Genomic DNA, 26,068 nt, shown 5'->3' with positions numbered 1-26,068 from the left:
ACTGTTGTAACCCAGTGGCCATCTGTCCTGTAACCAGAGTCATCTGAAGATCTCCAACACTACTTGCAATTGTCCAGAATGTTCTTATGATATGTGCACCCCAACCCTGGGGTCTCGCTTCCTTTCCATCTGTTCCCTGGTTCACTGTTCCTGCGCAAACCCTTCATCAGATTGTGTGTCTCTGTGTGTGTTCCTTGTGCATCATGTTCTTCAAATAGTCCCTGTTCTCAGTGTCTGCTTGGCCCTTTCAGCCCTGCCCCCCAGATTCATAGAAGACGTGAGAAGCCAAGAGGCCATGGAAGGCACCACAGTGACTCTGAGTTGCCAGATGAGCAAGGCAGCCCCTGTGGAGTGGAGGAAGGGGTCCGAGATCCTAAAAGATGGGGGCAGATACAGCCTGAGGCAGGACGGGGCTGTGTGTCAGCTGCAGATCCGTGACCTGGCTGTGGAAGATGCTGGGGAGTACTCATGCATGTGTGGGCAGGAGAGGACCTCAGCCACACTAAGTGTCAAGGGTAAAGATCACCTGTGGTCACCTGAACCTGACGATGGTGTCTTCATGTTGTCTCATTGCTAGGTCTGTTCTTATTTGTGACATAGCTCCTGTAGTGACCCAGCGGCCATGTGTTCTACAACCATAGTCATCTCAGCATCTCCATCTTCACTTTCCACATGCCCAGGAGATGTTCTTGTGTTCACCTCTTTGCCATTGTTCTCTCTGTTCCTCATGAGTTTGCCTCTGTCACCTTCTGCGCCTTGCTTCACCTGTTCACACTGTGTTCTTTTATAGCATGCCATTCTTTGTGAGTTGTGTGTCTTGTGTGCAGTGTTCTCTGATTTCATGTTCTCAGTGTCTGCTTGGCCCTTTCAGCCCTGCCCCCCAGATTCATAGAAGACTTGAGAAGCCAAGAGGCCATGGAGGGCACCACAGTGACTCTGAGGTGCCAGATGAGCAAGGCAGCCCCTGTGGAGTGGAGGAAGGGGTCTGAGAGCCTGAGAGATGGGGGCAGATACAGCCTGAGGCAGGAAGGAGCCGTGTGTGAGCTGCAGATCGGTGACCTGGCTGTGGAAGATGCTGGGGAGTACTCATGCGTGTGTGGGCAGGAGAGGACCTCAGCCATGCTTACAGTAGATGGTAATGTCTCTGTGTAGCCACCTGATTGATCTGCTTTCTCCTATCCTGTGTAAGGTGTACCATTCCTATACTGCTCAGTGCCAGCATGTTATGTACACAGTCACGTGTGTGTGCGTGTGTGTGTGTGTGTGTGTGTGTGTGTGATCTCTTCTCCCCAAACACTCTCTGTTAGTCTTGTGTTATGTCTGTTCTAAGATATGAACCCCATGGAAGAATTGTGTTCAGTTTTAAGGGAGGTACCAACAGATTGCATCAGTGTCCAATGAGCTATCTGCTGGAGCCCTAAGCATCTTGTTAAGGTTCACAAAGATTTTTGGTCCTTTGGCTCCAAGTCAAGTTCCTTGACAGACTTGCACAGCAGTGTGTGGTCCTAGCTCGAGGTGACTACGTAGACACCACTAAACTCAGCAAGAGCATTTCACTGCTTCTTTGAGCTAATGCCAGACTCTGAAAGACTCCTGCCTTAGTCTCCTCGTACATCTGAAAGCTGGGATTCCTACACTGAGACACTGGCAGTGTGGTTTTTCCTTAAGGTGGTTCTCTCTCCTCGTAGTCTTCACATGGTCATTCCTTATATCTGTGTTCTAATCTTTTTTATATGTACTTTTATATGTACTAGGCTCAAATCTTTTTTGGATTTGAGCCTAGCCTGACCTCATTTTGACCTGTTACTTCAGTACTCTTCTTGCAAGTAGAGTGACTTCCTGAGGTATTGGGAAAGCTGGAACTTCAGTCTATGAGTTGGGAGGTGGCACAGTCTAGTTTGTGCATTAGCTACATTTGTGTGGCTCTTAGATAATGCCATGGCCAAGAAAACTTAAAGGGCTTATTTGGACTTATGGTTCCAGAAAGATGAGAGTCCATTATGGGAAGGAGACAGGACAACAAGCAGCCGGCAGTGCAGTAGGAACTTGGGGACTAAAATCTTGAACTCCAAGCATGAAGAAGAAAGTGAACTAGGATTTCATGAGTCTTTAAAGTCTCCAAGTGACAAACTCTATCAAGGCCAAACCTCTTAAACCTGTTCAAACATTGCCACCAACTAGGACCTAAGTATTTATGTAAGAGACATTCAAACCACCATAAGCCTATAACACTAGGAACTAAGTATTCATGTCAGAGACTGTGGGGACCATGACATTCAAACCACCATAACCTACAACACTCCACCTCTGGCCTCCTCAAATCTATGTTCTTTTCACTTTTAAAAATTCATTCTTCCAGTCCACACAGCCCAATGTCTAAGTGTTTCTTCCAAGTATCAAGTTTTAGATTTCATTCACTCTGAGTCACATTTGCCTCCTGTCTATAAAGTGTCAGAACCAGGCAGAACTGTTCCTCTAGAACAGTGGTACTCAGCCTGCGGGCATTAAACAATTCTTCTACAGGAACAATAATGCTACAGCACATTAAATATCCTGCACATTAGATATTTATGTTATGATCCATAACAGTTATGAAATAGCAATGAATATAATGTTATGGTTGGAGGTCACCACAAAGTGAGGAACTGTATTAAATGGTCAGAGCATTAGGAAGGTTGAGAACCACTTTTCTCAGACAGCTGTGGGAAGGTTAGATGTTCTTAACCAAAGGATGGAGAAATTGGAATAAAGGATGGGATAATGAGTCTCATGAATCTGGAACAGCAGGGCTAGTCTACTGGATTTTAAGGCAGAAGATTTTCTGTGGCTCAATCTCCTGTCCTCTAGACTGACTCTCATAGTTCTAGGTGGAGAGATGACCTAGGGTCAAGAAGGAAAGCACTTACCCTCCCCTGGTGATCTTGGACCCATCTTACAGTCACTCCATTAAAACCTTGTTTGCTTTTTGAGACAGGGCCTTCTATGCAGCCCTGGTTAGCCTGAACCTCTCAGTGTAGAACAGTCTGGGTCGGAACTTGTGATACATCTCTGGACTTAGCATCTGAAGTGCAGAGATTTTAGTCATGAACCCATCCCCCCCAGTCATTGCCATCTTCTTGAAAAGTTTCTTGTAGCAGCTGGATGGCTCCATTGTTTAATTCATTTTACAGGTCTCAGAAGTTTGACAACCTTCTTCTTCCCTTTGGTCTCTGTCCTGTCTAGTCTAAGTGATATTTCAACTGGTAAAATAGTCTCAAAGTCCTCAATTTCTCATGGAGTCACAAAAGGGGCCTTTCCTCTTTAGCTGTGGTTTCCACTGAGATGATACAATTAACTACATCCTGAAGTTCTCTTCAGGACATTCTCCCTCTCTCTCCAGCATGGATAGGCTGTAAATTATCTAAATCTTCAGTTCCTTCTCTACTTTCTTTAGAAGTTCCTCAATTTCTCTCCCTGTCCTCTCCCTTTACTATAGGCAGAAAGAAGAAACCGTGTTATGCCTCCAATACATTGCTTATGAACTTTCTCAAGGGTCCCAGTTCTACTGTTTCCAAATTCTGCATTCCATGAGGCACTAGAACAGAATATGACCAAGTTCACTGCCACCTTCCTTCTTTCTAGTTCCATTTCCCATTTCTGTCTGAGGCCTGACCAGAGGAAGCATTGAAGTTCATATTCCCACAGGCTCTTCCCAACCATCTTGATTTTCTCTAATATATACTTCAAAAGTCATCCAGCCTCTACCTTCACCTATTACCAGACAGCCCCAGATCCTTAGGTATTTGTTACAAGAGCATTCTCAAATTTCTGCTGTTTGGGTTACCATCACAAAAAACCAGTAGAACACAACAAAAATGAATAGGAACATTAGTCTTATTGAATTAGTCATTCACCTGCATGACATCATTTTATGTTTTCCACCTCTTCAAAGGTCAATTGCCAAGTACAGTAATTTTCAGACATTGTGTTGATTTAGTATACAATTAGAGAGGTACAGCCAATTTCAGATATAACCAGGACCAGTTCTGATCAGTCAGTGGGAAGGATGGCGGGACAGATCCAATGTTCAAAGGCATGCCTGGAAGGCCCCAGCTGCAGTTTATCGGGGACCAGGAGACATGAGCCAGGGAGGTGGCAGCAATGGGTGGACTGTGACTCTAATAGTGTCAGGACAAGAGTGTGACATAGAGAACAATAAGCCATAAGAGTGGATCGAAGCATGGGCAGTGCTGGGTTGGAGGCCCTGTGTGAAAGCGCCTCCCATCTGTGAGGCTGGAGGACATCATAATCGCCATGGAGGTCAGTTGAGAAATGCCACTGCGTGGTATGTCTCCTAGTGATGGGAGATCATAGAAAGAACAAGGTGCCACCTAGGAGATGAGTCTGGACGGGCACCCATCTGCCACTCAACCTGCAGTCTCAGTAGGCACAGCCCAGGAACCTCACTTCACACACTTGGATCTGTCTCTTCCCCATGATCTGTGGCCCTTTCTGCTGCTGTTTCCTTCCTGGATACTAAGATCATGACTGTCAAAATGGAGTTTCACAGCTTCTGTCTGTCTGATCCTTCCTGGTCCTGCCCATACAATTCACGGAAGAGCTGAAGTCCAAGGAGGTCATGGAAGGGTGCACGACCACTCTGCAATGTCAGCTCAGCAGAAAGGCCTCTGTGGGATGGAAGAAGGGAACAGAGACCCTTAGAGACACAGACAAATACAAGCTGCAGCAAAAGGGGCACATGTGTGGGCTGCAAATCTATGACCTGACCATGTTAGATGCTGGAGAAATACACATGCGTATGAGGAAGAAAAGACAACAGCCATACTGACTATCAGGAGTCAAGACCATAACTGGCTGAATAGATCTGTGTGACAGTGCTCCAGTATGTCATCTTGTCCATCACTGCGTGGGATCCAGTCCTGCTTCCTGGGTTGTGTTACCCAGAAGACAACAGTATCTACAGCATCTTCCCCATGGCCTTGTGCTGCAGTGGGGTCTGTGTTGTTGGTTCCCATGTGTCTTGTCTTAACTGTCATGTCCTGCGCTCCGATATTCTCTAGAAAATTTGAGGTTCTCCATGTGATTCTGACTACCTTTGAGTCTACATGCCAGGTTCATGTGAAGTACAGAGCCTGAGGAGGCAGAAGATTAGGTAGTGTGGAGACAGGCACAAGCTAGCCTGAGGATGCCACACCAAGTTCTCAGCAGATTCCAATGTGCCTTTAGGTTGAGTTCTGTGTCTCTGTGTGATTCATGTGTTGTCTTCCACTTGCTCTGATATAATGATCATGCCTGTGTCTTTCTGACCTCCCTAGCACTGCCCCCCAAGTTCACAGAGGGTCTGAAAAAGGAAGAGGCCGCAGAAGGCACCATGGTGACTCTGAGGTGCCAGATGAGCAAAGAAGCCCCAGTAGAGTGGAGGAAGGGAGCAAAGACCCTCAGCCATGGGGGCAGATACAGCCTGAGGCAGGACGGGGCTGTGTGTCAGCTGCAGATCCGTGACCTGGCTCTGGAAGATGCTGGGGAGTACTCATGCATGTGTGGACAGGAGAGGACCTCAGCCACACTGAGTGTCAAGGGTAAAGATCACCTGTGGTCACCTGAACCTGAGGATGGTGTCTCCATGTTGTCTCATTGCTAGGTCTGTTCTTATTTGTGACATAGCTCCTGTAGTGACCCAGCGGCCATGTGTTCTACAACCATAGTCATCTCAGCATCTCCATCTTCACTTTCCACATGCCCAGGAGATGTTCTTGTGTTCACCTCTCTGCCATTGTTCTCTCTGTTCCTCATGAGTTTGCCTCTGTCACCTTCTGCGCCTTGCTTCACCTGTTCACACTGTGTTCTTTTATAGCATGCCATTCTTTGTGAGTTGTGTGTCTTGTGTGCAGTGTTCTCTGATTTCATGTTCAAGTGTCTGTTTGGCCCTTTCAGCCCTGCCCCCCAGATTCATAGAAGACTTGAGAAGCCAAGAGGCCATGGAGGGCACCACGGTGACTCTGAGGTGCCAGATGAGCAAGGCAGCCCCTGTGGAGTGGAGGAAGGGGTCTGAGAGCCTGAGAGATGGGGACAGATATAGCCTGAGGCAGGAAGGAGCTGTGTGTGAGCTGCAGATCGGTGACCTGGCTGTGGAAGATGCTGGAGAATACTCATGCGTGTGTGGGCAGGAGAGGACCTCAGCCACACTGAGTGTCAAGGGTAAAAGATCAGCTGTGGTCACCTGAACCTGAGGCTTGGTGTCTCCATGTTGTCTCATTGCTATGTCCGTTCTCCATATGTGACACAGCTACTGTTGTGACCCAGTGGCCATCTGCCTCTATTACTCGGGTCATTCTGCTTGCTCAAGACATATTCTGATGTTCAAATTCACCCTGCTTCCTTCCGTTCCTTAGGAACTGTTTCCTCCCATCCATTCTCTATATCTTTCTTTATCTGTTTTCTGTGGTGTTCCAAGTTCTTTGTGGGTGTGTGTGTCCTGTGGACAATGTCCTCCAGTGTCACCTTCTCAGTGACTCCTTGGTTCTTTCCAGCCCTGCCAGCCAGGTTCACAGAAGACTTGAAAAGCCAAGAGGTCACGGAAAGTTCAACAGTCACAATGCGGTGTGAGCTAAGCAAGAAGGCCCCTGTGGTGTGGAGGAAAGGGTCTGAGACCCTAAGAAACGGGGCCAGGTACAGCCTGAGGCAGGATGGGACTGTGTGTGAGCTTCAGATCCGTGACCTGACTGTGGAAGATGCTGGGGAGTACTCATGCATGTGTGGGCAGGAGAGGACCTCAGCCACGCTGAGCATCATGGGTAAATGCCTCCTGTTCTTGTTCTATATCTGCCTTGTCCCACTTGAGATCTCCCCAGGATTGCCTCATTCATGACTGGTCTCAGTCACAGCACTCTCCAGGGCCTTGGCCTCTGACCCTCAACCCTTTTGTCCTCATACCACCAGTCACCATGCTGGGGCAGAATCCTGCCCTCCCCTACCATGTTCTCAGATGTTCTACCCTTTGCCATCCCTATTCCAGTCTTTGTGTGTCATGCTTAGCCAAATACTTTCTTCTGTTGGAGTAAGTTGGATATCCAGAGAGGACAGGTCTGTCCCCCATTGGGTCCCATACTGTGCAGAGTGGGGACATGTTCTTTGTGTGGCCACTGACTGCACCAGAATGTGGAGGACAGAACCCTACCTGATCTTGCAAGGTCTGGCTATTTCCTGGGGTCTATGGGACACACTGTGTACTAGTATCAGAGGAAGACTATACCAGTGAGCACCTAGGGTCAAATCTTTAGTACTTTCTAACTTCCTAACCAGCTCCCTTACCCTGGAGCCCACCTAGACCCATATTTCCGTTCTACATCAACCCTAGGGCTGCCTTGGGACTGTAGAGGAGCTTGGCCTCACCCGGTCTGGGTATCCTTAGGTTACTCAGAGGCAAGGCTGAGTCGAGTCTGCTAGCCTCTCATCTTCTCGCAGCTCCACAGGTGGTGTTCCGGAAGCTACTGCAGAATCTGCAAGCCGAAGAAGGCTCCATGGCCACCCTGCGGTGTGAGCTGTCAGTCCCCAACACTGCTGTGGTCTGGAGCAAGGGCGGCCTGGAGCTGCAGGCTGACACACACCGAGAGGCAAGGCAGCAGGGGTGCGTTGCGGAGCTGCTGCTGAGGGACGTGCGCCGTGAGGATGCGGGCGAGTACAGTTGCGCGTGTGGCTCTCAGACCACAAGTGCCACGCTCGTGGTCACAGGTGGGTGTTTGAGGCTGGTTGTCTCCAGTCTTGGGGGCTGGCTGTGTGGGTACAGTTTTCATGCAGACCCTCACAGTCACGGCCAGAAATCTCTCAACTTGGTGGCCCTTAGGTCTGCCTCCCTTCCTAGTAGCCGGACCTCTGAGGGTCTCCTGAGCAAATCTTCCATTCTGTCATTGTTTAGGGACATTGTTTATGTTCTCCCTCCTATGGTAGCTTCTCTGTTGTCTTGCTAGGTGACCCAAGTCTTTTGTGTCCTTTGTCATTCTCCGCATCTGTCCCATAGTTCTTTCTGTGACATATTATATTGTATTATATTATGGTCTCGCTTCAGGGTCCCCATGACCTCAGCCACTCCTTTTCTCTGTGGCTTCTCAGGGACATCCCTCCATGTGTTCTTGCCTCCCTTGTAGCTTCATGGGAGGTCCAGAAATCTCTTTCATGGCCGTATGCAGCTCTCCAGTTCCTCCCTGCAGTGGTGTCCTGTGAATCCTGACCACAGGTCTACTGTGGGTGGTTCTCTTACTGCCACAGCCTTATCAATTCAAGGGCCTGCTCTCATGCTGTTCCTCCACCTTGCAGCCGCTCCCGTACGGTTCCTCCGGGAGCTGCAGGCCCAGGACGCAGATGAAGGGACCACCGCAAGCTTGCGCTGTGAGCTGAGCCGGGAGGCCGTGAGTGTGGAATGGCGCAAGGGCTCTTTGCAGCTTTTTCCTTGTGCTAAGTATCAGATGGTGCAGGAGGGCACAACTGCGGAGCTTCTGGTCCATGGGGTGGAGCAGGAGGACGCAGGCGAGTACACCTGTGATGCAGACCACACGCAGAGCGTCGCCAGGCTCTCCGTCCGAGGTGAGCTGCCTGCGGTTGGTACACGCTCCAGTCCTCTCCTCCTCCTTGAAGATCAGGGGAGCTTATTCGGTCAGAGTCAGGGAGTGAGAACCCATAGCTCTAAGTGTTCTTTGATGGTCCTCAGCCCCCAAGCCCAAGTTCAAGACCGGCCTGCAGAGCACAGAGCAGGAAGCAGGAGGCGTGGCCCGGCTGTGCTGTCAACTGCGAGAAGCTGAGCCAGGGGCTCCAGTGCAGTGGCTCAAAGAGGGGGTGGAGCTGCATGTCAGCCCCAAGTATGAGATGCGGTGCCAAGGGGCTACGTGTGAGCTGCTGATTCGTGAGCTGGAGGCCAAGGACACCGGGGAATATGCCTGTGTGGTGGGTGGCCAGAAGACCTTGGCCTCCCTCAGAGTCAAAGGTAAGTAGCTAGACTTCAGCCCTTCCCATCACACCCACTCCCTAGGGATCTCCTGGATGCAGCTTACACTGGGACAGGACCTTCACACCATAGCTCTCTCTACCTGTTTCTACACTACGTCCAGTTCTGATTCTCTGAAGGGCCCTAGCAGCCAGGACAGACCTCAGACCCCAAAGGCGACTGTCCTGCCTCCTCTTCTCCAGCCAGCAAGAGATTCAGCATTGCTTTTGGGGCATTCTCTGAGTCCTTGCTTATTCCTATAGAAGTTTTTGCATCATGGTGACCTAGCCAAGATAGGGCTGGTGACAGTGTCAGGGTCAACCATAGCTCTCACCCCTGGGTCCCACCCAGCTCAGCTTCCATGTCTGTAAGCCAAGCAAGGGGCCTGCCATGTTGGGTAGCGGAAGAGGTCTGGATGTCAAGGAAGGCTTTCGAGAGAAGAGGCCAAGGGAGTTTGGCTCGGACTGAGAGAGATCCTCTCTCCTCTTTGCCCCTCCCACAGAGCCTGAGGTGACCATTGTGCAGGGACTCGTGGACATGGAGGTGCAGACTGATGAGGATGTGGAGTTCACTTGCAAGGTGTCACAGGCAGGAGCCACAGGCGTGCAGTGGCATCTCCAAGGTCTGCCACTGCAGAGCAATGAAGTGACAGAGGTGGCTGTTCTTGGAGACGGCTGTACCCATGTGCTCCAATTGAAGGGTGTGACACTGGAGGATGCTGGTACTGTCTCCTTCCATGTGGGCAGCCATTCCTCTTCTGCTCAGCTCACAGTCCGAGGTATCATGCTCTGGTGGGCCTAGCCTTCCTTCTGGGAGGAGAATGTTCAGGCTTAGGCGAATTTGGGGAACACGGATAGACATTCTTAGGAGGCTGAGGTTCTGGTTGTGAGGAGGACCTGTGTGGTGATTTCACAGGTGGATCTGGCCAGTAGGTAGGCACAGCAGGCTCCTCAGAAGCTCAGATAGTGTTGGTGCTTAGAACCTACCTACTGTCCCTCAGAGGTTCTTCAGACTGTCCGAGCCCTAGGTTACCTCTAGAGTCTCTGTGGGCTCGAGCCCAGGGTGTGCTCAACATAGATCTAGAGAGGGGGTTGGTAGCATACTCCTGTGGGATTCTTCTCAGGGATTGGGTTGAGGTAGCATGTGACTCCAGGGATGTGGGAGCTCTACCATTTGAGGGAACATTCCAGATGCAAAGGCTGATGCCCATGCTTTCATGTCTAGTCCCCGAGGTGACCGTTCTGGAGCCCTTGAAGGATGTGCAGCTCAGCGAGGGCCAAGATGCCCACTTCCAGTGCCGGCTGTCCAGGGCCTCAGGCCAGGAGGCTCGCTGGGCTTTGGGAGGGGTTCCCTTGCAGTGCAATGAGATGAACGACATCACTGTGGAGCAGGGCACACTCTACTTGCTCACTCTGCACAAGGTGGGGTTCTGCTTCTGCCTGCACATAGAACGTTCTGAGTTCATTAGGGAAGATCTTCCAGGGTATTGGGTTGGGGAGGTGACAAGCCCCTATCACTTGGGGCTTGGGAAGACGGACTGACCCCTTTTGATCAGGGCTGAGTGTAAGCCAAGCATCTTCCTTCTGCCTCCTCAGGTGACCCTCGAGGATGCTGGAACCATCACTCTCCAAGTGGGCTCATGCTCCTCAGAGGCCCAGCTGAAGGTCACAGGTAGGCATCCCTATCCTACCTCAGCCTCTCCCAGGGGATGCCCTTTGTCTCCCAGAACTGCTGCTGCTGCAGAGGGGTTAGAAACCCAAGACTTCTAGCTGTGAGTTTTTGCAGTAGGGCTGGCAATTTTCCAGTATATGGTATCTCAGGCCAGAATTGCCACTGCCTCCTAGAAGTGCTTGAGAGTTTGGCTAACCTGGGCTTGGGCCTCACATGGAGACAAGGGCCAGCTGTGTGGTTTAGGTCCTCATACATGCATACATATATGTCCATGTTGATGTACATTTACTTACTCAAAAGGCTTAGAGATGTGAGCACAACCACATACCTATGACACGTGTATGGTTGTGGCCACAGGAAATGCGACCTGTGCCCGGCAGGCAGGATTTCAGGAACCTTCAGTGTACAGTACACCCTGCCCCCAGAGTATGTCATCCTGTAGAGCTTGGCCTTGAGCAAGCTTCCCATGTGGTCCCAGCCCTGTTCTCAATGTGATCCCACTGGTGCCTCAATCATCTCACTGAAGCATCCTCTGCCCATCTCCCGTGCACACATCCATCCATTTATAGCCACCATTTGTCGCCTACCTGAGCCCACGCTTCACCAATCTTTCATCCATCTGTCATCCATCTTCCGCATCATGCTACCTATTTACCTGGCTACGTGTGATTTGTCCATTTGTCCATCCATCTACCTACCATCCATTTATCACCCACCCGCACAACCATTCACCCACCTACTATCTATACATCCATTAATCTTCTTATCATCCAACCATTCGTTCATCCACCCATCCACTCTCCATTCATTCTACCTGAGCCATTATTTGCCAGCCAACTGTCTATTCACCACTGGATAAAGCCTCCAACCTCCTATCCTTCATGTCTAGGATCTCTGGATGGATTAAATGTAGCTTTGCTATAATGGAATTCCTCAGTGTGCTAAGGGGAGCTAGAGGTAGAGAACAGAGCGTATTCTGAATCCCATTTTCCTCTGGAACTTTAGAGATTGCCCGACATGGTCAACTCTGTGGCTTGTGGGACTGAGAGAGAGGCTGCCATGTGCCAATGATTTAAAGCTGATTGGTGAAGAATTTCATGGTTGTCTAGAGTAGGGGTGGGGCAGAAAGGGCCTGTGTTTACTGGGGGACAACATGGACCTGTAGGATGTGTTTCAGCCTTTCTCTAGGCTACATGTTCCCATATTGAGAGAGTTCTGTAGCTTTGTGGGGCCAAAGGAGAAATGGGCATCCAGGTAGCTTTGTGATGACCAGGCTGGGGCATTGATACTAAATGACAGTTTTTGGGAGACTGTGTGCAAAGACTTCTAAAGGAGCATTCTGGGGGTGATCCTGGGGGTTATCCTGTCTTCCTGGGTGCTGGTGTCCTTCCAAATGGATCCTGGCTGACTCTTCTCAGCCTCATCTTATGCTATAGAAGCAAATGGAACAGAGGGATCTGGACTTTGCCAATTCCCCTCAGGAAGGCGTCTGGTAAATGTTCGGAGAGGTTCAGGGTGGTGGCGGCATCCTCCTTGCCCAACTCCAGGTAGCAAGTGTTGAAAGGGACTGTTGGTTTTTTTCCTGTTCGGCCTGGAATATGGAAAAGTCATCTATGAAATCATTAATGCCCTGGAGGGCTTCATCCATCCATCTGCTGTGATTACTCTAAATACCCAATCAAGAGGATGGGATGCAGGGGAACCAGGTATAGGGTGTTTATATCTATAATGAGGCTTCTGAGCTTGGAGCCTGCTGTGTGGTGGGGGTGCAGTGTACCCAGCAAATAAGGCCCCCGAGTGCTAAGGCTGGAAAAATCTTGGAGGACATCTAGATAGAGCGCTCCTGTCTGCTTCTACACCCCCAGGAATGGAGAGCCACTTCCAGGGACTTAGCCCCATGCTCGTGGAGCAAGAGGTCCTGGGGTGCCTCCTTCTTGCCCATATAGGTTAGAGGAGACATATGCTGTCAGAGAGAACTCCACATGTAGAGTTTATCCTCTGTTCCTTCTGAAAAAGATGCCAGATGGGTGTTGTCGGGCTCCTGAGGATGTAGCAAGGGGTGCTTTGTGTGTGGAATGTTTATTAGCTCACAGGCTTTTCGTGGGCTCAGTGGGGACCGTCTCTGCGCTTCTCTCCCAGCCAATTGGTTGGGACAGACTTCTGAACCTCTGGTCCCAGCGGTTCTGATCCAGGTACTGCCTGTTCCCAGAAGATCCCAGGTGGCCCATATCAGTCAATCTCAAGATTGTTCTAGTAAAGCCACTTGGGACCCCAGCTGCTGGGAACAACATTTTTACCGCACTTCCCCTTCTCCATTCTGTATGACACAGGACAACTGAGTAGAACATTGGGTTCCCCACACACCAAGCAGTTCTCCAATAGGTTCCAACTTGATTCAATTCTGACACTACCCAAAATGAGCACAGACTCACTGGTTACAGACTCGGTCCCATGAGACGCCTCCACCAGCAAAGTCAGTTGCGAACCTGAGCTTGCTGACCAAGTGAATGTCAGTGAGGCTCGCAAACTGTCCCCCTGGGTTTGCCCGATTGGCTACGAGTCATGAAACAGTTACTGGTACTGGTTTGTCACACAGGACACCACCTAGCATAAAAGACTAGCCAGGTACCCCTTCCATTGTCCACTGATCATGTCCCAAATCTTGAAGTTCATCAGATTTGCTTACATTTACCTCCAGCCTTGCTGCTCTCCCTGAGACTGGTGATTAGGGCTAGACATTTGAACCCTCCTGTCACTTGGTCTTCCTGGTGACTTCCTGAAGCTCGCACCTCATTAGCATAGCCTCTGATGTGATCAAATAGATGTTGGCTATGTATAAAAACACTTGTAACATTCAGGAAGTTCTGTGTTAGGAACTGGGGCAGCGAACAATCTAGCTGTTGGATCCCATTCCCACACCAGTGCCCATGAGGGTGTTCCTAACCCCATAGACCCCAGGGAGCCCCAGCCCAGACTTCCTTCTCACCTTCTTGCACAGAGGCAGCACTATGCCTGGTACGAGGCTTGCAGAACGTGGATGTCTTCGCGGGGGAGGTGGCCACGTTCTCCTGTGAGGTATCTCGCGCAGGTGGGCCAGAGGCCCGCTGGTGGCTGGATGGCACCCTGCTTCAGAACAGCCCTGAGAGTGCCATCACTGTACAAGAGGGCACTGTTCACTCCCTCACGCTGTCGGGCCTGGGGGTGGCTGACTCAGGCACCATCACCTTCCGCACAGGGCCCCTGGTCTCCACAGCCAAGTTATTGGTCAAAGGTATTAGCCAAGGGGGACCTCCCCATGCTGGTGCTTTGGCTCTTGCTGTCCCTGCATGCCTCCTGCAGAGTTCTGGGGAATTGAGGAGTATCAGGTACTGACCCCAAGGGCCGTAGACTAGGCATTGCTCTGTGCCTATTATACTCAGGGCAGTGGAGGAGCTTCTATTCACTTCCTAAGTGGGAAGTTTAGTCTCCATGAATTGTTTAGTTGGAGACTGGCCTGTGTGGGACCTACACACACTGACCTTGTTCACCACCGTACTGGTTAGACATCCAGCCAGAAAGGGCAGTATCAGGGGGAGTGGTGCTTCCTGGGCTCCTGATGGAGAAACCACTGCTTTTGGTTTTGGTTTGCTCCTGTGAACACCTGCTTCTCATCCTGTGAGCACCCTTTCGGGGAGGGGGGGGAAGAGTTGGCTGGGCGGGGAAGACAGAAGGCTACCAGGGTCTCCAAACAGCTCACCCAAATCTTTCGTCCAGTGCCTTTGCCTCCTGTAAGCCCTCTTAGAACCAGATCCAGGATGAATAGCCATTGGTTGAGTAGGAGTTCAACAGGTGGGAATGAGATGGGACCCAAGGGTATCAGCAAGGGTCTTTACACTCTTGGAGAGGGGCAAGAAAGGCTGCAGCTTCAGACTGCCAGGATCTGGGGTCCAGGTATGTTTAAGATGGGACCTATGTGCTAAAGGGGCCCAGCCTGGACAGACAGCCTGACACTGTCATCTGCCATGGGCAGAATTCGGCATGTCTGGTGTATAGGCCTTCTTGGGCAACCATGATGGATCCCCTTCCTGGCCACATGCCAGGCACCTGTTGCTAAGCCACTGGTCACCAAAACACCATGCTTGCAGCCGCTGAAGCCACTAACACATACAGTGGAAGGTGGGTGGGCCACGGTGGCACTGTCCCAGGGGCTGACACATGTGTGGCATATTGGCCGACAGATCCTACAGTAGAGGTGGTGAGTGCCATGCAGGACCTGGTGGTGGAGGAGGGCGGCTCGGCTGAGCTCCTCTGCCAGTACTCGAGGCCCGTGCAGGCCACGTGGAAGATGAACGAGCGGGAGGTGTGCGCGGATGGGCACTGTGTCATCATAGAGCAGGACTGGACCGTAGCCAGGCTGACCCTCAGGCCAGCCCTGCCCTGTGACAGTGGCATCTATTCTTGCGAGGCCGCGGGCACACGAGTTGTGGCACTGCTCCAAGTGCAAGGTGAGGCCACCCGGCAGGCAGGCTTGATATAATCACGGTAGAAAGGCAGGTCATGGCCGCCAACCTTGTGATGCAGGTGACCTATACTCTGAGAACATCTATATGGGTGGTGACACAGAGCTCTGTCTAGGTTAGGGCACCGTCTCGTGAGCTTGTGGCTTCCATGAGAAAGTGGCTCACATAGCTGGCAAGAGGGGAGAGGTATGGACTTGGAGGGTCTCCAGTTGATACAGATTTGAGGAAAGCATCCTTTGCATCAGGACAGATCTAGCAGTGTTTGCTAGGGACTCGAGAAAAGGGTGTGGCCCACATCCTGAAGCGGCGGGCCCCCTTGTGGGAAAGGATACAGATCTGCATCTCCAGAGGGCTTTCGAGGTTTTGGTTGTGATCACCTATGTGGTTTTCCATCTGTGAGGCACAGGATACCCCTCAGCAATGTGGAGCCCAGTGCTAATGCGGGTGATGGGATGGGTGGGCTGAACGACCGCATCTCCTCCAGTGGACCCTGAATGCCACCCTCCATGGTGGCTACTGGGGTCCTGTTCTGTTTGTCTCTTTATAGTTTGGCGGGGGGAGGGTCTTACAAGGGACGGTAGTGAAGACTTGGCTGGAAGTACAGAATCCTAAGCCCTACCTTCTCCGCAGCCAAGAACACAGTGGTGCGTGGCCTGGAGAATGTGGATGCACTGGAAGGTGGCGACGCTCTGTTCGAGTGCCAGCTGTCCCAGCCTGAAGTGGCTGCCCACACCTGGCTTCTAGAGGACGAGCCTGTGCACACGTCGGAGAACGTGGAGGTGGTCTACTTCGAGAACGGACTGCGTCACTTGCTTTTGCTCAAAAACCTGAAGCCACAGGACAGCGGCCGAGTGACCTTCCTGGCAGGGGATGTGGTCACTTCCGCATTCCTCACTGTGAGAGGTGCCAAGCAGAGGGAGGGTATGGTTGGGTAGATGGGATGAGACTTTTCTGCTGGAGGCGGGGCTGTGAGCAGAGGTGGAAGTGAAGCGGGTAGTATGAGAAGCTGAGATCCCTCGTCAGAGGCTGTGTAGGGAGGGAAGAACGTTGGATCTGAGGTCTTCCCACCTCCCAAACGGTGATGTGGAATTCAGTAGGAAGGAAGGACTTCAGGGATGAGCGCCACAGAGAATCATTTTCAGGGTGATTTTCAGTTGACAGCTGGGAACCGTCCTTCTACAGGGGTGAGGACTTCAGTGAGAAAAGTGATGTCTCTAGGATCCCTTCCAACAAAGGCTCTACCTGACTGGGAGGGTTGGTGGGTGTCTCCAGACCTTCCCATAAGTGGCTGGACCTCCTTGGTCTACAGGGATGTAGAGACAGTGGGCTGGAGAATGGGGCAGGACATGGTAGTCTCTAAGACACCTTCCCGATGGACCTACCTGAAATCTCTCAGGACTTTTCCCTGGGGGCCACCAGAGCAGTGACAGTGAGTCCTGTGGGTGAGGCTTGTTGACCTTCTAGACTTCCCAACACGGGGCCTTCCTGATTCAGGAGAATTAGGTGAATTGTCAGTCTGAGACACCTCTAACTTGAGGCTGGGTTGAAGGAGGCTTGCACCCCTTTTCTGGAGCACCTCCACCCTCTGCAAATGCTCATCTGCAAATACTCATCCATCCTGCTCCCCTCAGGCTGGCGCTTAGAGGTCCTAGAACCCCCACAAGATGCATCTGTGAAGGCTGGCACGAAGGTTTGCTTCACTTGCACACTAAGTGAGGCGGTGCCTGTGGGCGAGGCTACTTGGTACATCAACGGGGCTGCCATCCAACCTGATGACGCTGACTGGACAGTCACTGCAGATGGCAGCCACCATGCCCTGATGCTGAGCAATGCCCAGCCCCAACACACAGGAGAGGTCACCTTTGCAGCACGTGATGCTGTGGCCTCTGCACGCCTCTCTGTGTTGGGTGAGTGGTTGGCAGAGGTCCTTTCCCTACAGTTTGGGTCTGAGGCTCACCCAACCCCCATCTCCCCAACCCCAAAACCACTTTTCCTCAGATGGATGACCATCAAGAGCTGGACTCTGTGCAGTTCCAGACCCCCAGAGCCTTTGAGATACTCAGAGATAGCGTCTCCTGCAGGTCCAATAGGGTGACTGACTAGAGATGCTTATGTTTACCCTTGAGCATTTCCTGGAAGCCAGAGTCCCTTGAGACCTTACTCTTTCCCCTTCTTCTTTGTCTAGTGTAGATCCAAGCCCAGCTTTTGGGGGGAAGGGTCAAGAAAAAGAAGGTCTTCCAGTCCCCAAGGCTGCCCTTAGTGGATGCCAAGATGTACAAACATCAACTCATGAAGGCTTCAGGAGCATCCCTTGCTTTTCCAGTCTGGGCCCCTGGGTTCAGGGTCCTACAGAGCTCATAAAGAAGTCTACCCCCAAATGTGTGCCATATCTAGTACCGGACCCCAGCAACTGCTAGAGGGACTACCGGTCCCAGTGTGTGTGCTAATCTGCCCTCTTCTGTGCAGCTCTCCCCGATCCCCCTGAAGATGCTGAAGTGGTGGGTTGTAGTGACCATTCGGTGACCCTATCCTGGGTGGCTCCCATGAGTGATGGCGGTGGTGGTCTATGTGGTTATCGTGTGGAGATGAAGGAGGCATCCACAGGCCAGTGGCAGTTGTGCCATGAGTTGGTACCTGGCCCAGAGTGTATAGTGGATGGCCTGGTTCCTGGGAAGACCTACCGCTTCCGAGTGGCAGCTGTGGGTCCAGCAGGTACCGGTGAACCTGTACATCTTCCCCAGATGGTCAAGATAGGTAAGCAACCTCTTTCAGTACAAGAGAGTGCCCATCTGTGCAAGGTGGAGGGAGGGAGCCTTATAGGGTGGGGCAGTGACCCTGACTGATGTGACGTATCCTCTGTGGACACTGTTCTTCAGCAGAGCCAGTGGAACCTAAAACAGCCCCAGCCCCAACACCAGCCCCAGCCCCAATCCCAACTCCAGCCTCAGCTCCAGCCCTGACCCCAGGCCCAGCCCCAGCCCCGGCCCCAGCCCCAGCCCCAGCCCCAGCCCCAGCCCCGGCCCCAGCCCCAGCCCCAGCCCCAGCCCCAGCCCCAGCCCCAGCCCCAGCCCCGGCCCCAGCCTCAGTCCCAGCAACACGGAGGGCAGTGGTTGGTGAAGATGTGTATCTGGAGTTGGAAGTGGCAGCTGATGCTGGTGAGATCGTCTGGCACAAGGGAACGGAGCGCATCCAGCCCAGCGGGCACTTCGAGGTCCTCTCTCAGGGCCAGCGGCAGACACTGGTGATCAAGGGCTTTAGGACTGAAGACCAAGGGGAGTACCACTGTGGTCCCATCCAGGGTTTGCCCTCCTCAGGAGCTGCCACTTTCAATGGTGCGTCTGGGCTCTGGAGCTGGATGCTCTGGGAGGGGGGAAGGGTTGATTTGGCCTTTCATTTTGATGTGTTCTGGAGACAAAGCTGAGAGTCCTTTCCATGACTCCATGTGACCACGTGCAGGGAAACCAAGGCTTGGCCAGATGAGGCAGGTCTCATGTGACCAAATTATTCTGGAGGGCAACCTCCTGTCCCTGAGTAGGATTGGTGGTGGGGTTCTTAAGTTCTGGGACCCCTGCCCACAAGAGTTTGAAGACCTTTTCTGAAGCTGTTTCTACTTGGAGCATGGTCTCCTTTCAGTGTCTGCATTCTGAGGCACTCACACACACTACACACCGGCAGCACTGTGACCCACCCTACTCTGAGCATCACCCCGGGAAACTCCTTCTGCACTCCAGAATGTCCCCACTATGACCCTCCCTTGCTCTTAGTCCTCTCCTGATCCCCTGTGCCTGAGGTCGTACCCACACTAAGAGTCTCTTGCCCCACGCTCTCCTAATTGTGCTGAGTCCGTCCCTTAATTCAGCCCTTCTGATCAGAGCCCCCTGTGTTCTGGGTACCTCCTCCACCCCACTGCACTCTGAGCCACACGTTGCACTAGGGTCTCCTCTTGCCTTCTGAGCCTGCCCCAGTGTAAGCATATCCTTTCTGTGTAGTGCCAATGTCCTTGTGGGCCCGGGTTTCTGTACCATCAGCAGGGTTGAACAGGTGGGAAGAGATCTAATTTTATTTTTGTTGAGATATTTCCTGTTCTGGTCAAGTTACTGTAGGCTCCTTGCAAGAGGTAGACGGAGGCAGAGAGAAAAATGGGGGTAAGGATCTGAGGTCTGGAACATCTCAGAATAGATAAAAGGTACCTTGTTCATGATGGCGAACAGAGGTCCAGATGACCACAGTCAGGTCAAAACGCATCCAGAAGCACAGGCGGGCTTGAGCTTGTGGCTCTGTCTGAGCTCCCCAGTGACTGTTCTGTTGCCCTCGTCAGTGGTCATGACATCAGGTTCTGGGGATGAGGTCCCTGCACAGCCTAGCCTGCCTCCTGAGGCAGCCCAGGAGGGTGACCTGCACCTGCTTTGGGAGGCCCTTGCCCGGAAGCGCCGCATGAGTCGGGAGCCCACACTGGACTCCATCAGCGAGCTGCCCGAGGAAGACAGCCGTGTGCAGCAACTGCGGCAGGAGGCGGAAGAGACAGCTCCTGACCTCTCGGAGGGCTACTCCACAGCCGATGAGCTAGCACGCACAGGAGAAGCTGACCTCTCACACACCAGCTCTGATGATGAGTCTCGGGCTGGCACACCTTCCCTAGTTACCTACCTCAAGAAGGCCGGAGGTCCTGGGATCTCACCCTTGGCCAGCAAGGTGAGCCTCCTAGTTGGCCTGTAAGAAGAGGGCGGGGAGGTCTTAGATCTTCACCACCCATTTCTGCGCCTGTCTCTTCTCCCATAACTCACCCATCCATTCGTCCAGCTCAATGCCGTCTACCCATAGTGCATCTTAACATCCATCCATTCATCTACCATCCACTCCTCCACCTATCTCTGAATCTGTCTGTCTGTCCATCTACTCATTATCTGCTCACCATCACTCCTTCCATCTGTACATCAGTCTGTCCACTCATCCAAGCATCCTTCTACGTCCCTGTCCATCCGTCTGCCCATGAGTCCGTTATCGGCAGCCCATCCTCTTATCTTCCGACCGCCCATCACCCCTGCACTAGTTGGACTGTTGGGCCACTTACCTACCAACCTAACTCCACCCACCTGTCCACTAATCTACTCTCCATACCTCCCGTACTTATTTTCCGGTTTATCCATGTATTCTGCCGTCATCCGTCTGTTCATTACCCACCCGTCCACCATCTTGTTGCCCCCTCCCTTCATTCAGACATTTGTGCACAGTCCCCCACTCGCCATTCACCTGCTAGCTATTCCTGTATTTGCTCACCTGCTCATTCATTTCTCTGCGGACATGTGCACCCGCCCATCTACCTAGCTACCCTTCCATCCGTCCATCACCAGACCCCTCCCCCACCACCCGTCCAACCACACAATCCACCTGCCTGTCTACTTTTTGCTTTCTTGCGTTTTCCACACGCCCACCCCCACACCTACTAAACAGTTCCAACCTTTTCCTGACCGGATGGGCATGGCCTTTGTAATGTTTCCCATAATGTTGTTGGTCCCCCTCTGGGTCACCGCACACTTTGGTTTCTAGGAAGAGCGTTTGCTTTGCAGAGCAGCAGTAGCAGGGCTCCAGCAAGTTCCTGGGCAAACACCGAGTGGGAGACAGATGGTGGGCTGGCGTGGTACTGGGCCTGGGGTGTTCTTGGTCTTCATTTCCCTGTCTTGCTCTGACCTCACATCCTGTGTCTGCAGCATGAGGCCCAGGTGGCCACGTCTGTGAAGCCACAAGAGCAGCAGGTGCCAGTAGTGCCCACATGCCCACTGCCAGGAGACTTGAGTACCGCAGACTTGAAGGATCCATCCCTGGACAAGGCAGCTGTGAAGATCCAGGCCGCCTTTAAGGGCTACAAAGTGCGGAAGGAGATGAAGCAGCAGGAAGGACCTGTGTTCTCACGGACATTTGGGGACACAGAGGCACAGGTTGGGGACGCACTGCGGCTGGAGTGCGTGGTGGCCACCAAGGCTGATGTGCAGGCCTGCTGGTTGAAGGATGGCATCGAGTTAACAGACGGGCGCCATTACCACATAGACCAGCTCAAGGACGGGACCTGCTCTCTGCTGGTCACTGGCCTGGGCCCCGCTGACTCTGGCCGTTACACCTGTGAGGTGAGCACCAAGTTTGGCCGTGTGAGCCACAGTGCCTGCGTGGTGGTCAGTGGGACTGAGAGCGAGGCTGAGAGCTCCTCAGGGGGCGAGCTGGACGATGCCTTCCGCCGAGCAGCAAGACGCCTGCACCGGCTCTTCCGCACCAAGAGCCCAGCTGAGCTTTCAGAAGAGGAACTCTTCCTCAGCGCTGACGAAGGCCCCGGGGAGCCAGAGGAGCCTGCGGACTGGCAAACCTACCGAGAGGATGAAAACTTTGTGTGCATTCGTTTCGAGTCGCTTGCAGAGGCCCGCCGGGCAGTCACCTGCTTTCGTGACATGTTTGCCACCATGGGCATCAGGGTGGAGATCAGCCTAGGGGAGCAGGGACCCCGGGGAGTGGAGATGCGCATTGGCAAGGTGGCCCCCACTGTCACCCCTGCAGCTCCGCTTGCCAAGACACCTGGCCTACAGACTTCAGATGCTGGTGAGTGAGTCTGTGGGCTACAGCGGCCTGGGTTGGGGAGTCTGGCCTAAAGTAGGGTAGAGAAAAGGATGGAGGCTGACTGAGGCAGAAGGGAGCTCTGGCTAATTGTCTCCCAGCCTATAGGAGGTGGCAAAGCCCTGACTTTGAGCTTAAATAGTTGAATTTGGACCTTAGTTCTGTTTTTCACTAGCGGTGCATATTGAAGTCCATTTCTTACGATAATTTCCAGGTCAGTTACTGAAAGTAAGACAACTTCAGTGTGTGTCTCCTGGGCCACCAGGAGGTTATAATGAATGACCCTCAGCGCTGTCTTGAGACTTCTCCCCAGGGGTATCTGGAATTTAAGGCCCCACTAAAGCTCCAGTCTCTATGTCTGCCTTTTCCAGTTATCTGTTTCTCAGTCTCATGGTAGTTGGCAACCAAGACCAAGTTTTTAGAGCCGGTGGAAGGGAGAGAAGCTCAGTGTCTAGTTGTGGAATTTGGGAAATCCCTTCCAGCAAAGGCTGCTGTTTCACACCGCCCTCTGGCGACAACCTGCATGTACATGGAATCTGGGTGTGATGGGCGCCCCATGGCTGACTCTCAGCACCCTCTCTCTCTGCCTGTGCCAGCCCCAGTGTTCCTGACGGAGCTGCAGAACCAGGATGTGCAGGACGGATACCCTGTGAGCTTTGACTGCGTGGTAACAGGCCAGCCCGTGCCCAGTGTGCGCTGGTTCAAGGATGGGAAGTTGCTAGAAGAGGATGACCACTACATGATCAACGAGGACCAGCAGGGGGGTCACCAGCTCATCATCACGGCTGTGGTGCCGGGAGACATGGGAGTCTACCGCTGCCTGGCGGAGAACAGCATGGGCGTCTCCTCCACCAAGGCTGAGCTTCGTGTGGAATGTGAGTGCTGGACTGAGCTGGGTGTGGCTAGGGCGGCCTGAGCGTGTCCTGATCACCTCCCAAAGACCCAACTCCTAATACAAATAACACACTGATTATCTTTATAGTGTGTGTGTGTGTGTGTGTGTGTGTGTGAGCATGCATGAGCGCGCACATGCACCATGGCACTTATATGGTTGTCAAAGGACGATTTGTAAGAGTTGGTTCTCTCCTTCAACCAGTTGGGTTCCAGGGATCGAACTCAGGTCACCAGGTTCAGTGGCAAGCACCTTTACCCACTGAACCGTCTGGCCAGCCCAAGATTAACATTTTAAAATGTGTGTTTCTGAGGCATGAACAGCCTAACAGCAGGGAAATCTTGTCCCTCTTACGATGTCCCCAGTAGTTGGTTTTGAGGCCAATATCTCTTTAACCCCTTGTGGGATTGTAAGATGGAACCTGAAGTTTCTGCATGGGCTGTTGCAATTGATGAAGACTGCAAATTGTTTGACAGCTATAGATCATTGGGCCGAAGAAGCTTGCGGTTAGTTATAGCCTGGAAGTGTGGGCCCAGTCACAGGCTGGGGCAGGGCAGGTGCATGAATCTATTTCCCTTCTCCATGTTGAGTTCAGGTAGCTTGCCTCAAGATAGCATGGTCAGAGCCTCATAGGGACAAGATGGCCCTGGCACACATGTCTTTTAGGCCTTGACCCCGTGTCACCCTTCCTTTTCCAGTGACCAGCACAGACTATGACACTGCTGCTGATGCTACTGAGACCTCCTCTTACTTCAGTGCCCAGGGATACCTGTCAAGGTGAGGTCCCTCAGAGATGGGACAGTTCAGTGGCTCTGAAGAGGCACTCTTGCTGTCCAGGGGTGGGGGTCAGGATGTTTGAATTGACAAGCCAAATCTTAGTGACTTCCACCAGGTCACGGCAGCTCTGTTTTCTCTGTCCCTCAGATTGGGGACCGTCACTATCCCTCCATGTCTGATATCACCCTGGTGGCCCTCCTGTCTTGAGCCTTCTTACTTATTGCTTTCTTGGTGCCCCCTTGTTTGTCTTTCCTGCCAGCCGGGAGCAAGAGGGAACAGAGTCAGATGAGGGGCAGCTTCCCCAGGTGCTGGAGGAACTGAAAGACATCCAAGTGGCCCCTGGCACACGCCTGGCCAAGTTCCAGCTCAAGGTGAAAGGTGAGGAGCTGGTGAGGACTGGCACTGTCCCACAGAACAGAGGCCATGTCCGGCCAGCCACAGTTGAGAGGGGATCCCAGCCAGCAGTGTTTGGGTGGTCATGTGTGTTTCCTGTCTCTTTGGTCTCTGAGGGACCTCTGCTCTGGGTCTTCTGTTATCACTGAGAGATGGCCTTGGGATGACCATCTGCCTTTGTTTACCTCAGGCTACCCAGCCCCGAAACTGTACTGGTTCAAAGACGGCCAGCCCCTGACCCCATCTGACCACATCCGCATGACTGACAAAAAGACCCTGCACACCCTGGAGATTGTCTCCGTCGCCCGGGAGGACAGCGGCCAGTATGCAGCCTACATCAGCAATGCTGTGGGTGCTGCCTACTCGTCAGCCCGGCTGCTGGTCAGAGGTGGGTGCATTGAAGGACTTAGTAGAGGTGAGCTGCAGCCCTATCAGCCTTAGGGCCTGGGCTCTGCGGTCACTGCTCCAGTGAGCAGAGAGACTCAGATGGCCGGAATTCAACCCTGCAGGGAACTAGTGACCACGGTGACCTTGAGTCCCCCACACATGTGGCTCTTAAGCTGCTGGGTTTTGCACATGTCTATGCATTTGGGTGCGGGTAACAAGGATGGGCAGCAGTATGTCATCCTTCAGGTCCATGTGGCCTGTGTTGTGTTTATCCCCATGCTAAGTAGTGAGTTCCAGCTGAGGTTTCAAGAGGTTTGTATACCTTTGCTCTGGGAGTGAGCCTCCCAGGACCAATGCAGCACCGTGCATGGGGTTAGGGGTCGGAACACTTGTGAGTGCTGAGGGTCTGACTCTGTGTTTTCAGGTCCCAGTGAGCCAGAAGAGAAGCCAGAATCAGGTGAGATAGCCCCAGATGGGCACAAAAGGGTAGGAGACCATGGGCAGAAAGCCACAGTGGATGGACCTGGGGCTGGCTGCCACAGAAGTGTGCGGAGTTAGCTGACACAGGTTTCAGGGAATCCTCTTGGCTCAGGACACCAGGGGTGGGTTTTTTTAGGGGGGGGTGTTTTTGGTTTTTGTCAGGGGATCCCTGTGGGTTGGCTGTGTCATTCCAGATGTTCATGAGAGGCTGGTACCACCCCGAATCCTGGAGAAATTCACCCCTAAGAAAGTGAAAAGGGGCTCCAGCATCACCTTTTCAGTGAAGGTGGAAGGTGAGGTAACTCACAGACAGGATGTCAGCTACCCATGATGCTCTGTCCCTTGGGGAGGGCCCAGCTCCTGGTGGGGTTCTGTCTCTATCAGGGATGGACTCACTGCCCTATGTCCCTTAGGACACCCGGCTCCCAGTGTGCACTGGCTCAAGGAGGAAGCAGAGAAGGGAGTGCTGTGGATTGGTCCTGATACCCCAGGCTACACCATGGCCAGCTCTTCCAAGCAACATAGCCTGGTCCTGCTGGATGTAGGCCGACAGCACCGGGGTACCTACACATGCATTGCCACCAACGCTGCTGGCCAGGCGCTCTGCTCTGCCAGTCTGCACATCTCTGGCTGTGAGTGAAGGATCAGGGGGTAGGCAGGATTGTGTCCATGGGAGGGGTGCCAAAGCTGGACAGTGTACTCAGGGGCTTTGGGGCATGTTGACCTTAAACATCTGTACTGGGGGGGGCAGACTTTTCTTCCGCCTCCCCTTCTCTCATCAGAACACTCCCAGAGCATGTCCAAGTCTCTGAGGTCCAGAACTCATACCTGCCCTGTACAGGTCTCCGGGGTCTCCAGGATGAGAGGGGCTCTCTGCTTCAGAGGCTCACCCAACCCTCTATGGGATGGCACTCTGATGGTAGACTCATGTTCTTGGTTACCATGGTCAGGAGTGGAGCAGGACCATTTGAGAACAGTCGCTGCTCAGGGTTCAGAGAATACAGTCCAGATTCCTGGGGCAGCTCAAATGTCCTGAGGATATCCGGACCTGGAATTAGAAGCTTCAGGGTCCAGGAATTCACACTGATGGCTCTTTACTCTCTTGATAGTGGCCAAAGAAGAAGAGCAGGAAAGAGTGAAGGAGGCCCTCATTTCCTCCTTCCTGCAAGGGTGAGTGCGACTCTCTGAGGCCCAGGCCAAGATCACAGACCAGGACTAGGAACTAGGGACAGCACAACTATGCTACTGGTGGAGACCAGCCTGTCCCACAGTATAGACCAGTTGTGGCTATGTACCTGGGCTCACCCTTTCCCTCCCATGCCTTAGTTTCTCCAGTGTAGAATGAGGGTTTCTCAGGATCCCTCTGGTGTGGTGTTGAAGACTGGGGTCCTA

General features: G+C 52.6%; 1 protein-coding gene across 10 annotated transcripts in view; it reads left to right on the top strand.

Moving 5' to 3' along the window:
- OBSCN (obscurin, cytoskeletal calmodulin and titin-interacting RhoGEF) overlaps window positions 1-26,068 on the top strand; it is a 127,691-nt gene that overhangs the window by 63,566 nt on the left and 38,057 nt on the right. For 4 of the 10 annotated variants that reach the window (XM_080923617.1, XM_080923616.1, XM_080923613.1 and 1 more), the window contains 27 exons: window positions 252-515; window positions 872-1,135; window positions 5,316-5,579; window positions 5,935-6,198; window positions 6,531-6,794; window positions 7,465-7,731; window positions 8,314-8,580; window positions 8,705-8,977; window positions 9,480-9,755; window positions 10,202-10,398; window positions 10,573-10,648; window positions 13,647-13,919; window positions 14,866-15,132; window positions 15,778-16,050; window positions 16,779-17,054; window positions 17,614-17,901; window positions 18,024-18,479; window positions 19,466-19,839; window positions 20,856-21,732; window positions 22,344-22,622; window positions 23,338-23,416; window positions 23,676-23,794; window positions 24,000-24,197; window positions 24,621-24,653; window positions 24,871-24,969; window positions 25,090-25,308; window positions 25,786-25,846. In XM_080923617.1, the coding sequence (XP_080779743.1) occupies window positions 252-515; window positions 872-1,135; window positions 5,316-5,579; window positions 5,935-6,198; window positions 6,531-6,794; window positions 7,465-7,731; window positions 8,314-8,580; window positions 8,705-8,977; window positions 9,480-9,755; window positions 10,202-10,398; window positions 10,573-10,648; window positions 13,647-13,919; window positions 14,866-15,132; window positions 15,778-16,050; window positions 16,779-17,054; window positions 17,614-17,901; window positions 18,024-18,479; window positions 19,466-19,839; window positions 20,856-21,732; window positions 22,344-22,622; window positions 23,338-23,416; window positions 23,676-23,794; window positions 24,000-24,197; window positions 24,621-24,653; window positions 24,871-24,969; window positions 25,090-25,308; window positions 25,786-25,846 (6,847 nt within the window). The remainder of the gene's footprint in view (window positions 1-251; window positions 516-871; window positions 1,136-5,315; window positions 5,580-5,934; window positions 6,199-6,530; window positions 6,795-7,464; window positions 7,732-8,313; window positions 8,581-8,704; window positions 8,978-9,479; window positions 9,756-10,201; window positions 10,399-10,572; window positions 10,649-13,646; window positions 13,920-14,865; window positions 15,133-15,777; window positions 16,051-16,778; window positions 17,055-17,613; window positions 17,902-18,023; window positions 18,480-19,465; window positions 19,840-20,855; window positions 21,733-22,343; window positions 22,623-23,337; window positions 23,417-23,675; window positions 23,795-23,999; window positions 24,198-24,620; window positions 24,654-24,870; window positions 24,970-25,089; window positions 25,309-25,785; window positions 25,847-26,068) is intronic. The other 6 variants (XM_080923619.1, XM_080923614.1, XM_080923615.1 and 3 more) reach the window with 5 other exon arrangements.

The sequence above is a fragment of the Micromys minutus genome (genome assembly GCF_963924665.1).
Source record: "Micromys minutus genome assembly, chromosome: 10".
Classification (NCBI taxonomy): Eukaryota; Metazoa; Chordata; class Mammalia; order Rodentia; family Muridae; genus Micromys; species Micromys minutus.
Note: the sequence above shows the minus strand (reverse complement) of the source record. Positions and strands in the feature narration are given on the sequence as shown.